The 17,875-nt window shown below is 35.9% G+C and overlaps 1 protein-coding gene and 1 long non-coding RNA gene across 2 annotated transcripts; both read left to right on the forward strand.

The window, feature by feature from the left end:
* The first annotated feature begins 578 nt into the window (after nt 1-578).
* On the forward strand, nt 579-9,502 carry LOC107009205. Its single transcript, XR_003576260.1, has 3 exons — nt 579-2,472; nt 2,583-2,702; nt 4,963-9,502. It is a non-coding gene; the product is annotated as an uncharacterized LOC107009205 (long non-coding RNA).
* Nucleotides 9,503-10,803: 1,301 nt separating this feature from the next.
* LOC107011786 (pre-mRNA-splicing factor CWC25 homolog) lies at nt 10,804-13,217 on the forward strand. Its single transcript, XM_015211432.2, has 2 exons — nt 10,804-10,946; nt 11,581-13,217. Exon 2 carries the CDS (start codon nt 11,671-11,673, stop codon nt 12,973-12,975), a length of 1,305 nt encoding a protein of 434 aa, XP_015066918.1. The 5' UTR covers nt 10,804-10,946; nt 11,581-11,670; the 3' UTR covers nt 12,976-13,217.
* The last annotated feature ends 4,658 nt before the right edge of the window (nt 13,218-17,875 follow it).

The raw sequence follows: 17,875 nt of genomic DNA on the forward strand, positions 1-17,875 counted from the left end.
GTATTAGTTCGTGGAGGATTTGGTGATAGAGGTGTGGAGGATAAAATTCTTGCTGCCAAAATATGCCTGTGAAAACAGGATTCCTTACCTGGGCACATATCGAGGCAGGCAAATCGCTGTTATCGAGTATGCTAGATCCATTCTTGGGTTGCAAGATGCGAAGAGTACAGAGTTTGATCCCAACACTCACAATCTTTGGGTAATTTTTCTGTCGGGAGTTAAGTTCTGATACTCCCCCTTCATCATGAATTTCCCTCATGATCTTCATGTGTTTGAGTTCTCATTTTTGTAGCAGCTATATTAATCTATTGACCAAGTTCACAGGGTTCAAAAGCGCATACGGGTGTACCATGCGTCTTGGATCAAGAAGAACGCATTTCCAAGTCAAAGATTCTAAATCTGCAAAACTATAAGTACTTCCTTTCCTCCAACCTCACTGCATTGGTTGTATCTTGATCTGAAGCCATTCTGGAGGGCTTCTCCTAGTGATATTACCATGTGGTTAAACTATATCGTTTCTCAGATTTGGCGATCGGAGCTTTGTAGATGAGAGGCACCGTCATAGATATGAGGTTCAACAGTTTTTTTTCTTTAAATTTGGAACTGTGGTGTAACTATTGCACATCTAGGTGGAATGGTTTAATAATTATATGTGGACCATAAGGTGTGATATCTTTAGTAATGGATGCATTCTAAAAACCTATCCTGTGCTATGTAGGTGAATCTTGATATGGTGCAGCAATTTGTAGATGCTTGTCTTTCTTTCACTGGCAAAGATGAAAGTGGTCGCTGCATGGAGGTGAACCTTGTATTTAATTGAATTATGAAGTCATGATAGAAATTCATAGTATTGTTATTTGTTTTATTATTATGAATCCATTGAGTGGAAAGATGTGGAGTTTTTCTTGTTGAAGGCCACACTCGCACAACTCTAAAAAAACAAGTAGTTTAATTATAAGAAATTGTGATTTGTAGTATTTTGAACGAAGACACTCGATGGGACAGGCCTTCGTATACACCCTTAGTGGTCATTTTCTTTTACATGGTCTAGGCTTTTTATTATCTTCTTAGAAATGAACATGGTCTAGACTTTTTGATTTTGATTGTTCCTTAAAAGTTGAAAATTGTGTCAAGTAAGAGAATAGGGAGGTGTATGTTTTCTGATTTTGTTAATGCTTTGAGGATCAATAGAGGTAGGCTGCTGAGAATATGTCAAGTCATTCTTTAGTGCAATTTTAATCGCTTAGAGTAGTTGCAGAAAAGGCAGTGATCGGAAAGGCTTTTCAATGAATTCTTATGTTCCTTGGTTTGCTACTTTTGATTACGACTGCATATGCTTTGTTATGTTTGTTATTCTTATATTTAGAGTACTCCTAGTTTGAACTTAACCCAGTTTCCAGTAGGTATATTTTGCTATATGAATTGGGACCTGCTATGTTAAGGTGGATGACAATGGTAAATATTAGTTCTTTGACATTGATCTAATGCATTTGATGTGCAGAAAGTTTTCCCAATTTATTATACTTCATCATCTGAAGTTGTAACTTCTTTTGAAGGATCTGATGGGAAAAAAATTTGGTGATCTTTCTGCAAGATGTTGAACCGACATCGTCTTTTTTATTGTGTTGATACTGCTGTACATAAATTCTTTTGCAAAATAGGCAGTGATCAGGGAGGCTTTTCATTGAATTCTTATGCTACTTGCTTTGCTGCTTCTGATGGTGAGAGCCTATGCTTTATATATGAAGATTGATACTATTTTTTCTCCTCTTTAGCATGATGCTCCATTCTAGTATCATAATTTTCTTTCCAAATGAATATTCTTACACACAAGTCTGATTTTTTTTCCCATGAGATTTACTTCCTTGTAGGACTGCTTTTAATGTTTTTTATTGTATAAGTTCTATACTCCTAGTTTGAACTTTAATCCAGTTTCCACTAGATATCTGTTGCTATTGGCATTTGACCTATATGTGTCTGTTTCTTTCATCTCCTGTTTATGCTTCCTTTTTGTCTGTCAATTTTAACTATGGTTATGTATGCTTGCTTTACACCAGCTACATCAAAATTCAAAATACAGCCATTAAGATGAATTGCATACTTACCGAGCAAGTTTTGTCTTAATAGGAGAGGCTCTGTTACTGACTTTTCTTTGTTGGAAATTGTTTCTAAAACTCATGGGGAACCAAATGGATATTGTAAGTTTTTCAGGTAAAACTCTTTTGAGTTTTAGTTCGTAGCATCCATTAGGATAGGTATAAAACTACAAACTTGGTGGATAAAAATGTGATAAGTCATCTTTTCTACACTCAGTACCTCTACTTATTCTTATGTACTCTTGTGACGTCTGACGGAGTCATCTGTTAATAGGGGTGGATGTTGATCTGAAACCATTCTAGAGGGCTTCAGATCAACTATATCTTTTTTCAGATTTGGCAACAAGAGCTTTGTAGATGAAAGGCACCATTGTAGGTATGAGGTTCAACACTTTTCTATTAATTTGGAACTATGGTGTAACTATAACACATCTAGGTGGACTGGTTTAATAATTATATATTGAACATAAGATGCGATATCTTTAGGAAGGGATGCATGCTAAAAACTTTTCCTGTGCTATGTTGGTGAATCTTGAAATGGCGCTTCTATTTGAAGATGCTGGCCTTTCTTTCACTGGCAAAGATGAAAGTGGTCGCCGCATACAGGTGAACCTTCTATTTTTATGTTTATTTTTTGATAATTACTGGTGAACCTTTTATAGAATTGAATTATGAAGTCATGATAGATAGTCTAGTGTTATTGGTTTTATTATAATTGAATTATGAATCCATTGAATGGAAAGATGTGGAGTTTTTCTTGTTGAAGGCATTTGCGTAACCCCTAAAAAAATAAGTAGTTTAATTATAGAAGTTGTGATTTGTATTATTTTGAATGAAGACACTCGATTGGACAGTCTTCCGTATACACCCTCAGTGGTCATTTTCTTTTACGTGGTCTTAACTTTTTATCTTCTTTAAAATGAACATGGTCTAGACTTTTTTATTTAGATTGTTTCTTAAAAGTTGAAATTGTCAAGTAAGAGAATGGGGAATTATATGTTTTCTGATCTTGTTGATGTAGTTTGAGGATAAATAGAGATGGGCTGCTGAGGATATGGCAAGTTGTGCTTTAATGCAATTTTAATCGCCTAGACTAGTTGCACAAAAGGCAGTGCTCGGTGAATCTCTTCAATGAATTCGTATGTTCCTTTGTTCGCTACTTCTGATCACGAGGGCATATGCTTTATATGAAAATTGATATACCTTTCTCCTCTTAGTATGATACTCCATTCTAGTATCCAGTTCTGTAGAAGTGTTGAAGCGCTCGCTTTAAGGGGGAAAGAAGCATCGCGACATGGTTGCGTTTTAATGCCTTGAAGCTAGGCAATAATGGAAAAGTGTGCGCTTCTGTCTCAAAAGCGAGAAGTGCTCTTTTTATAAAAGCAAAAAAAAGGCTCGCTTATTAAATGAGTTAAGCGCTAATTAGGTTTTTAAAGAAAAAAATCTTTTAAGTTTTTTTTTTTAAAATTTCTGTAAATATACTTATGCATATCTTTCTAACTATTTTCCCTCGTTGGTCGACTGTTGCGACTGCTGCTGCAGCTTAATTCTCTTCTCTTCTTCTCTTTTTGTTTCTCTGTAGTGCTGCATATGTAAACGTTGATGTTGACGTTGACCTTTACGTAGACGTTGATGTTCATGTTGACATTCACGTTCACATTCATGTAGACGTTGACGTTTACGTGATGTTCACATTGATGTTGATGTTCACATTCATGTTGACGTTCACAGTCACGTAGACGTTTACGTTGACGTTGACGTTGATGTTGATGTTGACGTTCACTTTTACATTGATGTGTATGTTGACGTTTACATTGACGTTGATGTTGACTTACATTGACGTTTACGCTGACATTTTTATTGACGTTGATATTTATGTTTACATTAATGTTTACGTTTACGTTGACATTCACATTCACATTGATGTTGACGTTCACATTTATGTTAACGATGACGCTTACGTTGACATTGACGCTAACGTTGACATTGACATTTACGATTACCTTGACGTTTACGTTTATGTTGACATTCACGTTTACGTTGACGTTCACGTTGATGTTCACGTTGACGTTCACATTGACATTTACGTTCACATTAACGTTGACATTGATGTTGATGTTGACGTCAACGTTAACGTTGACGTTCACTTTCACGTTGACGTTGATGTTCACGTTCACATTCACGTTCATGTTTACGTTCACGCTGACGTTTACATTTACGTTGACGTTCACCTTCATGTTGACGCTGACGTTGACGTTCAAGTTGATGTTCACGGTGATGTTGATTAGATGTTCACGTTCACAGTCACGTTGATGTTGACTTTCACGTTCACATAGACGTTCACGTTGACATTGAATATTTATGAGCTTCGTGTTGAGCCCCGTAAATGAACAAATAGGTGGTCTTTTTGGAAATGTTAAAACAAAAGGTTTCCGCTCGCATCTCGGGAACATGTCTCAAGTTTGAACTCTATCATCGACAATGAGACTAACACACGATGAGGAGTCAAAAGAAGGTAAACAATTCCTGTCATTTGTTTGATTGTCTAAGAACTCATTGAAGTGTCATTTCAACTTGGAGTTTGGAACTTATTGAATTATCGCGCAGCTAAAAAAATGGAACTATATACGCATCCCAAAAACTCATTGATATGCCGAGAACATCCTATGGAGAGAGAGAGAAAGAGATGAAATATATTGTGTTGCTCACTATTGTAAGCAGAGATATTTTCATTATTTATTCTAGCTAAAGCTGAGTTGAAACATACATATTGTTACTTAAGTACTTTAGCGCCAATTTATGGAGACAAATAGATAATACATGTGTCTGTTTCTTACATCTTCTGTTGTGTTTCCTTTTTGTCTAGGCATTTCTAGGCATTTTATCTATGGCTCCGAATGCTTACTTTACACCATCGACATCAAAATACAGCCATTCAGGTGATATACATGCTTTCCCAGCAAGCTTCTGCTTAAAAGGAGGGCTCTGAGCTCTATTTCAGACGTTTCTTTGTTAGAAATTGTTACTAAACTCACAGGAGGCCAAATGAATATCGTAAGGTTTTAAAGATCCCATTCTTTTGAGTTTTATATGGTAGTATCCATAAGGATGAGTATAAAACTACTAACCTGGTTTTTGTTCTTGCCATTGTTTATAGGACGGCAAGAGTTTGTACCTTGGAATTGATGATTGTTGACAAAATGTTTGTACAACAAGTAATATGTATAAGACTACCTGATAGTGATAAGACTACCTGATAGTGATAGATGAGTTGACTGTTGTTTGCTAATAAGGAACTCCCTAGGAATTTTTCTTTTTGCAGTCATTGTTCCTGATGCTTTTACAAACAACTAGTTCGAAGGAAGAAAATGCATTCCAAGTACTTGTAATTTTCCTCAAACTCAAACAAGTAAAAAATATTATTTACATACTTAGTTTCTTAAGTTGTATACTGTCCTGATTGATCTTTTGGTTTACATGTATAATCTGGAAGCCCAAAGAGGGTCTTGCATTCTCTGAAAGAGTCTCTGCTGGAAATCGCCCTTGTGCATTCCGATGTCTCCTTCAAAATTGTTGTTATTGAAAGGTCCATTTTTTAAACACCAATTAATTTAAGAATATTTCCAGGCTGGTTTCTTAGATTTTTTAAATTTGTATGCACTGGATGACCTGCTTTGCACATGTGCTTCTACTTCTTTGTTGCCGCTACTGGTCAGTGGGTTAGGGATTCCTCTGAGTTCCCTTACCAAATTGAATGCAAGTGAGGGTTCATTCAAGCTCTCTGGATACATCTAAGGTCCTATGTTTACACTGGGAAGGTATACAGGCCCAAATTGATGGATAAGAGATGTGAAAAGAATCTTAAGAATTATTTTGTATCATGAGCTATGCTCTCCTCTAGGGTTGATGGGGACTCGCAGGAATAAGTTCTATGCTGGAAATAGAGGTAAAACGGTTGATCTTACTAGGAAGACAAAGAGTAGAAGAAATCATTCAGCTTCCCATTTTAACAAGGCAAGAATAAGTTCTTTGCCATGAGTGAGTCTTCAAGAAAGGCAGCAGTAAATAACAGTATTAAGAATGTTCATGCTGTGCCACTCATGGCAGGTAATATGTCCTAGAGTTATTGTTTATGTCAATAATCAATGATGACAGAAAATGTGTGCAACTAATTAACGTTCTGTTCATTGTGCTGAAACTAGAGCAATAAGGAGACTGCATCATTCTGCAGAAGCTATCTGCTGGGAGCTTCCACAGCAGTATGATCAATCTTCCACCCCAAGTTGTGATAACGGTGTATTCTCTGATGAAAGATAATGTTATCAAATTTCTTGGGAGGGTTAGGTACTAACCTGATGTTTATCTCTTTAGGCTAAGTATGAAAAGGGAATTATTAACATCTGGAATAGCAAATTACAAGCTCAAGGGGAGAGCACAGGTACACGCGATGGGGTGTCGAGATAAGGTTAACTATTCCTGCCATTTGTTCCTGACCTGAATAAACCTGAATTTTCCTAGTGCGTAATTCGGTCAATTTGCTTCATTTCTTTCACTCTGCACCGTTTGTAAACCATGAGGATGTGGAGGTTTGTCTTCTATGGAAGTTCAAAAAACTTTGTTTTGTTTCGAGTTGATTAAACTGTTATTGGGACGGAACCTCAGGTAGATCTATGAAATATTGGAATTAAATTTCCATTACATGGTGTTTCTTCTCCATCTCATACGGCTAACTGATGCTTTAGCCACAAAGGTTTCAATGCTTTTGAGCTAATCATGTTTTGGCTTCACAAAGTTCGGTTCATTTCCTGGTGTTTTTTCAGTCTCACAAGACTATCTGAATGCTCGCAGCCATGACAGGTTTGTAAGCTATTGAGTTGATTTGTGTTTTGACTTGACAAAGTTCAGTTTCTTTCCCACCCTCACTGAACTACCCTTTTCATGATGATACACATATACTCCGTCTTTTGATATTTTTACTACTCACTTTGCTCCGTTTTAAACACAATGAAGATTTGGAGGTTTTCATAGCTGAAGACTGTTGCTTGGCACGAAATTTCAGGTGGGTCTATGAGATTTTTGGAGAAGTTCCATTTTTTGGTCTTTCTTCTCTGTCTCATAGGCAAACTGATGTTTGTAGCCATGCTGGGTTTCAAAGCTTTTGAGCTAATCGTGTTTGGGTGTCGCAAAGTTCAAATTTTTTTGTTGTAATTCTTTCCTTTGGTGAAACTACACAACCATTTACTTTGCTTGTTCTTATTACTATCTCTTGTACGACTCAAAAAAAGCAATTTAGCATGTTCTCTCTTGAGCAGAAAAACTGTTGCTCGGTATGACACTTCAGGTGGGTATATGAGATTTTAGGAGAAAGTTCCATTTCGTGGTGCATCTTCTCTGTCTCGTTAGGCAGGCTAACTGATGCTTGCAGCCATAAAAGATTTCAAAGCTTTTGAGTTGATTCATGTTCTGGCTTGGCAAAGTTCAGTTTCCTTTCACCCCTCCACAAACCACCCTATTCGTGAAATTATACATGACCTTCCTCTTTTCTTACTCTTATTTATCTCTCTGCTTTGTTTTATAAACCATGAGGATGTTGAGGTTTTGTCTTCTATGGAAGTTCAATAAAACTCGTTTTCTCTCGAGCTGAAAAACTGTTGGTTGGCATGGCACCTCAGGTGGGTCTATGAGATTTTGGAATTAAAATTCCAATTCATGGTGTTTCTTCTGACTTTGCACTGTGTCCTTGTTATACTAGTCTGTGGAACTTGATAAAATTGCCGTTTACCAGAAGTTCCATTGCATAAACTTTGCAACATTCACTAAAGTTAACCCTAACACTGAGCATGGAGTTGTATGTTTTTGGTTAAAGCAGGAACTTAAATCTGATCCACAAGCAGCCAACATCTGTCACACTTGTTGCGGTAACATTCTCCAATACTTGTCTCTGTCATATTATACATTCAAAAAGTTAAGTACATGTATACTGTTTGCAAATCAGTCTAAGAAGGGGGGAAAGGTTTTGCTGTACTGATTCTAATTGTTAATACAAGATTAGTTGGTTGGTTACCTACATTCTCAAACCTTTTACTACACTTCATAGCTTATTCTCTTCAAAATTCATATTTGTCCCTCTGAAGGATATATGCCTGTCTAAATGTGGAAAACAAAGCATGACAATCACTTCTTCCATTCTGAGGTATCAATAACAGTTTAGATCAATTCTGTGCTCCATCGTGTTGAAAGCCAGAAGCATTTTTGAGGGTTCAAGGCTGAATTTCAAGTGTCATTTGTGTGTATTTTCTCTTGAGATCCATTTTATGTTCTAATTGGGTTGATTATAGTAACTTATAAGGGAAGAGCTTTTTTGTTCTTAATACCATCAGTAACAAGCCAATGCTAGAGGTACTCTTTTTTTGAACTGTAAGACCTTGAAGCTTTAATAGTTTCCAACTTACTTTGGAAAATTATTTATGACCATCATTCATGTTATATGAAATACTCCACTAGCTAACAAGATTCTCTTGCACGTGTTTCATAAGAAAATAATTGTACAGGTTCCTTGTATTTTGTGCATTAATCTAACAGTCTTGTGGATCTGTTAGAATTTATTCAACAGGTTAGTCCATCGACGCTAACTAGCTCCCATATTTAACTCCTTCATTTAACTCTAGCATTTCTCATGGAATCCTTGCTCAAGTGTCGTGTCATGTGTCTCTGAATAATGTATTTGCAACCGACAGCTTGCTGCTACAGATGGATCATCAATTGTACCCCCATCAGTGAATAAACAAGGCTTGCAAGTTCAAGTTAATATTTAATTTTTGAATCTGGAGCTACCGACAGCTTGCTGCTACAGATGGATCATCAATTGTACCCCCATCAGTGAATAAACAACGCTTGCAAGTTCAAGTTAATATTTAATTTTTGAATCTGGAGCTACCTTGATGCTCTCTCGCCTCCCCCCATAAGAAAAAGAGCGAACATGATTAGAATCAAAGGTCTCCAGGTAGAGTCAAGGTATTGCAGAAGTCAAAAAATTTCAGAAAAATCTTCATTTACTTGAGGACATTATGGAGGAAGATGATCATCTTATGGATTCCGATAAACAGACAGAAAATTATGGTTCTGGCCTGCTATCTTTTAGTCCAGTCTCCTCTGCTACCAGATGCTTTGCTGGGGACCAGGTTTGAAGTCTGAAGATGGGATTGAATTTTCTACTAAACATGAAGTTCTGAAACATGGAACATTATCTAAAGAGGATTGCTTGTTCCCAAATCCTGCAAAGTTTGATCTAAATTGTTATCTTCTTTTCAGAGAGGAGCCAGTATATCCATGGGATGTTTATAGTTGAGCTACTTCTGAATTCTAATAATAAGAATTCTTTTTTTGTTTCTTTTCTTTTAAAAAAACATTTCTTTTTTCTGCATCTCAATTTAATAATTAAAATAAAATAATAATGTGTATACTTTTAACGCATAAAATAGGTCGGGGGTGGGCGTTCGGTTTAATCAAATTTCGGTTCTTCGGTATTCGATTTTAGAAAAGTGTGCACCATAGATTATGCCAAATTAGATCGGTTCGATTTTTTCTACTTCGGTTTGATTTAGTTCGGTGTGTTTTAAATATGTGAATAAAAATAAAGTGGGAATATGATAAAGTGTTAAGAGTTTTATCATGTATTTTAAAAAATAAAGTGGGCATAGATGATTTTTTTGGCAAAGATGTCAAAGGATTTGTTTCCGTTTTTTAGCATAGATGGTTGTCATTTTGCTAAAGCCTAAAGACTTTCTCCCATACTAGAATGCTGAATGAATAAAGAAGAGAATGTTGAATGAATAAAAAAAAGAGCAAGCAGCCTAGCAAGCACAACGCCACGATGAAACTTTCGTACAACCAAAATATAAAGACTCACAATGTACAATTGTACATAAACAACAATAGTTCAACACTTTATTGACATTATATTTGTTGTCATTTAAAAATTGAAAATTTAAATGGGTCATGTAAATATTTTGAGTCAAAATTCAAAAGTGTATAACTATTATTAGTTAAGCAATATAATTTAAATATTTTTAAATTTAGTAAATAAAACTTCGGTTCTTCGGTGCACCATAGTTTTGGGACCCTTGCACCGAACTTTGAATCGAAGAATCGAAGTTTCGAAAAAAGAAAATCGACACCAAACTGTAACACTGAAGAACCAAAAAATTTCGGTTGGATTCGCTTTTTCGATGTTTATGCCACCCCTAGTCATTTATATCACCTTGGGGGTAGTTTCGACAATTTTTACCAAATGTAGAATTTTCATATTTTTTATAAATAAAAATATCACTTGAGCAAGTCAAATTTCACAGGCAAATCTGAAATTATGTCCAAACTGCTTTAATAGTTTTGGATTGAGAAGTATCTTAATTTTTTCTTTTTGAAATAATTACAAAATATTTTGGTTGATGATTTGAATGCAATGGGGTAATTGTCTTGCTCAATATATGAAGAGTCTTGTTATGCACATCTAAATGGTTATGTAAAATTAAATTTTATTTTAAAGAAATAATTTGTCTGTATAACGTCTAATTTAACGTAATAATAAATATTCTCTCCGCTTCATAATATTTATTTGTTTATTTTTTACTAATTTTTTTTATTATTTGCTATTATAACCTGAAAAATAATTTGAGAATTTTTTTTAATTAATAATAAATTGAGGGAGGGAGTAATAATACAGTAGTACTTAATAAATAGTTTAGGAAAAGGAAATATCCAACGGGTCGATTCGGTAGACTATTATACTATCAGGCGGCGTCAACTCTCCACCGGCGACGTACGAATCTCTTTATCGGCCGTAATCGACCGGTAAGTTTATTGACCTCCCTTTGCGTCTTTCGGTCTCCTATTATAGATATCCTCCAAAACCCTAATTCAAATAGACTCCTTATGTTAATTGGCGAAGTTATTTAGGTTTGAGTTGTTTCTAATGCTTTTTTGCTTTGTTTGTATAGAATTTCTTCAATTCGTTTTCTACAGTTTTTTTTTTTTAAAAAAAATTCACTGAATTTTGCGTTCTTATATGCTTTCGATGTTGTAATTGCTTCAAGGGTGGGTTTGTGGATACGGTACTAATCTGCCCTTGAAGTATCACCAATAAACTTTCAGCGGATTTTTAGTACAGAAAGCGAAATCAGAGGCTAAATAAAAGGTGGAGTTTTTTCATTTGGGGTTGTGGAGTTTCAGCACTTTGGGGAAGTCATAGATCTAAATATTTGTCAAATCCTTTTAATTATTCAAGTTAACAATTTCGATTTCTGATGTACTTCAACTAACAACTAAGAATTTAAGACGAATCTCTTATCTATCTATCTCGGAAATCCAAACTATTATTTAGCTTCCAGATCGCCTCTTTAGTTGATTTAGACAAGTTGTTAAGGAATTTGTTTGTACTCAATTTCATTCCTGGCTTACTCTCCCATTTGGTTGCTTTTATTTGTAGGTATTAAGGGTAAGCAAGAGAGTAATTTCCGTCCTCTGATAGTGTGTCTTATTTGGGAGTTGGAATCAGTGTAAGTTTTGTGGATTTTTGATGGCTCTGAAGTTTCTGAATAAGAAGGGATGGCACACGGGGAGTCTTCGAAACATTGAAAATGTATGGAAAGCTGAGCAGAAGCATGACGCCGAACAGAGGAAGTTGGAGGAGCTCCGCAAGCAGATCCAGGAAGAGCGTGAGCGCAGTGAATTTCGCCAACTCCAGGAACAAGCTGGCTTGGTTACCAGGCAAGAGAGGCTGGAATTTCTTTATGATTCTGGATTAGCTGTTGGAAAGGGAAGTTCTAGTGGGTTTGAATCTTTGTCCAAGCCGGCTGAACCTGTAACAGCTGCTGTAGCTGCTGCTGATTCCAGTTCTTCTGCCAAACCGCAAGCATCGGTGCCAGGAGCTCTATTTGAGGACAAGCCACAATCTTCCAATGATGCTTGGAGGAAACTCCATTCTGATCCCTTGCTTATGATTCGTCAGCGAGAGCAAGAAGCCCTTGCGCGTGTGAAGAACAACCCTGTCCAGATGGCCATGATTCGTAAATCTGTTGAAACAATGAAAAATAAGGATAAGATGCATGATGAGAAAGAGAAGGATGAACGCAGACATAAACATCGAGACAAGAAATCAAAGCATCATCATTCGAAGTCAAAGCATTTGAAGAATTCACCTAGACAAACCTCTGATGCAGATGAATACTTGAGTGAAGATGATTCCAGGAGAAAGAGAGAGTCTTGCAAGGACAAGAAGATTAATGATCAGAAAGCGTCTATCGTACGAGATCCTGAAGGAGGCAATGATTTTTACAAAGAAAAAACTAAGATTAGGAATGATAATGAAGCTGTAAAACATGAGAGGCATGCAAGATCTGATCTGCCAAGGCAAGAATCCCATCGTAACTCTCGTGAGCATACAAGGTCTGATATACCAAGGCATGAATCCCATCGTAACTCTCATGAGCAGACAAGATCTGATATACCAAGGTACGAATCCCATCGTAACTCTCGTGAGCAGACAAGATCTGATCCTCCAAGGCACGAGTCGCGTCATAACTCTCGCAAGCCTGTTAGGCTTTCTGAAGAAGAGAGAGCTGCCCGTCTACGGGAGATGCAGAAAGATGCTGAGGTCCATGAGGAGCAAAGATGGAAAAGACTTAAGAAGGCAGATGAAAATGATGCTAAGGAAGTTGTACATGCTGGCTCGTCTGGTGGTAGGAATTTTCTGGATGCTGCTCAAAGAAGTGTTTATGGTGCTGGAAAGGGAGGAAGCTCCACAATTGAGGAAAGTGTTCGTCGCCGAACACACTATTCACAGAGAGCAGAAGCTTCAGAAGGCAATGCTTTTCGGCGATAAAATGGTTGAAAAAATTAATGAAGTTCCTGCTGAGTTTTTCCATAATGAATCACTTTATGTAATCCAAATGTATTTCATTTTGATCACATTGTTCTATTATCATACTGAGCGATTATTGTGGGATCAAGGTCAGATTAAGTATGCTGGTGTTCATCTTGCCACAAATATACTTGGTGTAACTGAAATCGTGAACTTGTTATGTGCAAAAAAAATGTTTTTAAGGTGGCTGGCTTATTACTTGAGCTGTGAGTTTGTGCTGTTAGCTTTTGATCTGATTAATATTGTATCTTGAAATCACTGTTGGTTCACGCGGCTGTAAGGAAGTCTGCACCAACCACTGGAAGAATCTGGATATCATAGTTATGGATTCCTCATTCACCTGTCAGAAGGAGTAAATTAAACCCAATAGTTCCAAATGTTGCACTAAGCTTCTGATCCTCAGGCTGACTTTTAGTGCCTGGTCTGTGGAACCCTTTAAGGTAACTTATTTGTTCGTGCCTGTGAGTCCTCTCTAACTTATTTGCTTAATTGCATTCACCATTGTCATCCAGCTTCCTATGATTTATTTTTAAAGTTTGATGGCAATAGGGAGTTCTTCAATTTCCATCTTTTAGTAGACTTGAGGCTTCTCATTAATTGGTTCATGCAATTCAAGTGTCACAAAGAGGCCTTCACTTGTTCTGTTTGAGAGAGCAACCTTGGTGATATCCTGGTTGTCCTTGATGAGTTGGGTTCTATGCTATTCTTGATACATCTGAAAAAAAATCAAATTGTTGACTTCAGTTTTCTCATGTTTATATATCAAATAATGCTTGATATTGAAAACTCAGGAGCTGAATCAAGCACGTGGTGCATATGTGTGGTACAGTTTTTAGCTTTGATATGAATGTTCGATTTCTTTTAGTGCCTTTGATCTTTTTGAAAGGTATTCGCTTGTGCCTTTGACTGGTTTATTTGCGTAGTTGCTTTGATGTTTCCCCTTTTTCTTTATAAGCAACTACTACACCTCAAACTCCCAAACTGGTTGGTATTGATTATATGAATCCCCACTTTGGACTTCGTTTCATCTGAACCTGTTGCATGCCAATGTTCAATAACTTAGATTCTAGCATTAGAAGTCCTCAACATTTTCTACTAATAGAGATTTGTAACATGATTATAAAGACCCCTAATGAATGTTGGGCCCAATGTAAGTTTAAAAACATTATCAAGCATTAACCCAACTAATTTCTGTTGTCTATATGGATCTTCTTATTTTATCAGGATCAATTTTTAGCCAAATGTGCAAGGTTTTGATGAGATTGTAGGTATAACTTTCTTCCATTTGATTGTAGGTCTTCTGAACTTATAATATTTTCGTGTTAGTTGAAATATCTGAGTTGCTTGAACTGAACACAATGAAGATATTATCTGTAGTTGCTCACTGTTACTAAATTAAGTTTCTTAGAATTGGAACACTTGAAAGTGTGGAACTTTGCTGCAAGATCACAAGAAAAGATCAATCTGTACTATGACAAAGAAAAATTAAAAATCACTAGAATAACAGATGAATTTGGTTATTGGGAATCTAATAACATCGACAATCATCAATGTCTTTCTTTAGGATAAAAACTAGATGAATTTTACCATTCATTAATCCTTTTGTGATGGTAATTTACTTTTCAGCATGTCTGTTAACAATGTCACATCATCTTTTTGGGCTTAAAAGTTGGATTTATGTTGTTGCTGTCAGAGTGTTTTAGTTTTTCTCTGTATTTTGTGTATTATTTTTCTGTCTTTTCATCTTGTTTGTTGTTACCATTGATGTACTTCTTTCAGCCGTGGAGAAAAATCCGACGTACTTTGCAGGTATTCTTATTTAACATAAATCGGGACTAACAGTTTGGTGCTCGTAAAAGAGATCTTCTCTATTTTCTATTCCTGCACTCCGGAGGACTAGTGGAAGTCACATGCTACTGGTGACTTGGCCAAACATCTCAAGTGCAAGGGGTCTCTCTACACTAGTGGTCCAACTGCATATGTGGATGGAGGTCTAACCCCATCTATTTGTTGCTCACCTGAAGCTTGGTGGTTAAGGTTAGTGAATTAGGGACAGACCATAATTGAGATAAGACTTGTAACAATGCTGAAAAAACACCCCCACACTCCAACCCACTCCCTAAACTATTTAATTCTAATTTGGTGTGAAGTTTCTAAGATTTTTGGAATGGAAGTGTTTTTTTTTACAAATAAGCTGTTGGTGGCTGAGTACTACTCCCTCCACCCAAATAAATGTGATGTAGTTTGACAGGGAACAAAGTTGAAGAAATATGCGAGACTTTGCAATGTTTGAAAACTGCTCTTTAAAATGTATGATTTTTTTTTTTAAGAAGAGAACTTTTGTGGACTTTTTTGCCAAGTAACTGGGATTCAACATGGGTAAAATGCTAAAAGTGTTATTAAATATTTGTTAAATAAGAAAAAGTGTCAATTCTTTTTTTTTTTTTTTATTACAAGGGAAACCTGCAACCGCTACCCTTTGGGTGCGCACAGGATAAAACCCCCGATCCTATGCAATAGCTCGCAAATCACATAGGAGAGGTAACCCGCACAACACGAGCTCTCGAGCCAGAAGGCAACGCATTGATGATTCAGTAATTTGGAAATTTTTGCAGGCATTAGTTTTTCAAGTATTTGTGTTTTGGCTTGGATTGCCATGTATCCCCTGATAGAGTTTTGTTTTGTTTGAAGCTGTAATGTTAACCCCTCTCCAGTAATTGTACACTTGAAGGGATTATATTGATTAGTCTCACTATGCCTGCATCTTTGTATGGTTGGTACCCAGTCACTTTCCAAAGTGCCAATATCCCTTTTAACAATCACCACCACTTGTTCCCCACTTCCTTCATGTTTTATTTGCAATTCATAGATTGATTGCTGCATATTTCTTTGATGATTGATAGAAGTGTGACATGTTTTTGTACTGAAAATTATGAAAACATTACAGCCCTCCAGTGATGAAGTTTGAGTTGTACAAATACAGAAATAGTTGATTATATATAGGCCCTATGGATTTTGGGTGAGTTTGGATGGCTGTTCTTTTCCTTGAGATGGGACTATTTTGCTGCATCTTTTCCTGGTTCTTGATCTTTGTTCATTAATCCTGAGCACTCAAAATGCTAAATGAGCTAAAGTTTTAATTGAATAGCCACTATACTTGTTTACCCCATTAGAACCTGTACATTTCAATCACCCTTACACTCTAATGCCCTATTTGTCATGCTATTCGACTTTTCTCCCCTTCAAGTTTTTGATTTTATTACTATTCCTTTGCTGCTACTTAAAATTTTATCTACATGTATGGTTATAGCTAAGGAATGCCATCAGGGGTCGGAGCTAAAGGGGCTATCCAAACTCCCTATATCAAACTATTTTATTGTGTAATGGTGCTTTTCTTTGGTTTCTTTGTGTTGTTACTCTTCTTTTTTTTTTGTTGTTCCCTTTAGTGAAAATCCTGGCTCAATTACTAGTTGTCATTATAGCTTTTACATTGCAATGCATAGTAACTCCGCCACTGAAGCAATTCCCGTTTTAGGTCAAAATATTGCTTGCTTTATTGCCTAACTTATGTCACCATTAGTGATCAGTCATTTTTTGTAGGACTGAAGGTGATGATATTTGGACCACACAACATGTGTTTAAACAAAATATTAACCATTTCTATGACAGTTTTGGAGATGCAAGATAGGTATGTATGTAGAGGATGGCGTGGAAGATGGTGAAATAATTATGCACATAAAATATGAGAGATTACTAAATAATTAATGATAAAAAGTAGTGGTACCTGTCTGAGTAATTTAGGTATCGAAATATAAATTGTTGATAAGGCATGCTTTCTTACCCATTGTTCAACCTATGTAATAGGAGTTTAAAGATATAGTAATAAAATTATTTAGATAGTCATATAGTATTAGGGTAACTCATGATTGCAATTGGGTTTTCTAGGTGAAAAAAGAAAAGCTGTAATGTGTCCCATTTGATTAATTAATTAATTAAGGGAGCATTAGTACTATATGATAAAACATACCTCTCCATTCCCACCTGTGGCGTGACAACTTTTTGTACCCCGTTGAAGGAGGCATTATCATATGTTACTGTTTCTGGTCTCTCCCCCCCCCCAATACCCCACCCCACCCTACAAAACCCACAAAGTGGGAATTTGTACAAGAAAAGTATGCCTAGCTGAAATGTAACTCTCAATTTAGTACCATTAAAGATGTGCGCAGTGGATGAGTTTGTTCCTTCTTTAATCAGATATTTTGAATTCGATGTTGAATATGAAAAATCTCTGATAGGGAGCGTTTTTTTCTGAGGGTTCTATATTGTTTGAATTCAAATTAATTGGACTCTAATGAGAATATCAGAAAAGGGTGAAACTGATTGGCCAGAAAATTTGATCAGAATTTAGTTAGTAAGTTTTTTTAAAAAAATATATTTTCTTTTATTTTAAAATAAATTAATTTTCTTTTCTATTTTTAATTAAAATATACTAAGTTAAAAGGGATAAAAATATTTTAAAAAATATAAAAAGTTATCATTCTGGCAGAATTTTTTTGCCAAAAGGATTTTTCCATTAGAAATTTAAAAAACACTAAAAGTAGTCTGAAAAGAAACAAAAAGGAAAAACGAAAGGTGAATATTCTGTCTTTTAGTTACTACTCTACTTGAATAGAGAGAGACATGGTTGTAAGGATTTACACCCTCCGTTTCAAAAAGGATGATCTAATTTGACTTAGAATAGAGTTTATAAAAAGAAAAAAGATTTTTTACTTTGTGGTTCTAAATTAAAGTTATGTCAAATATACCAAAATGTCGTTTAATCTTGTGGTCTTAAAGTGGTGCTAAAAAAGGAAAAAAATCA

Source organism: Solanum pennellii, chromosome 2 (genome assembly GCF_001406875.1).
Source record: "Solanum pennellii chromosome 2, SPENNV200".
Taxonomy (NCBI): Eukaryota; Viridiplantae; Streptophyta; class Magnoliopsida; order Solanales; family Solanaceae; genus Solanum; species Solanum pennellii.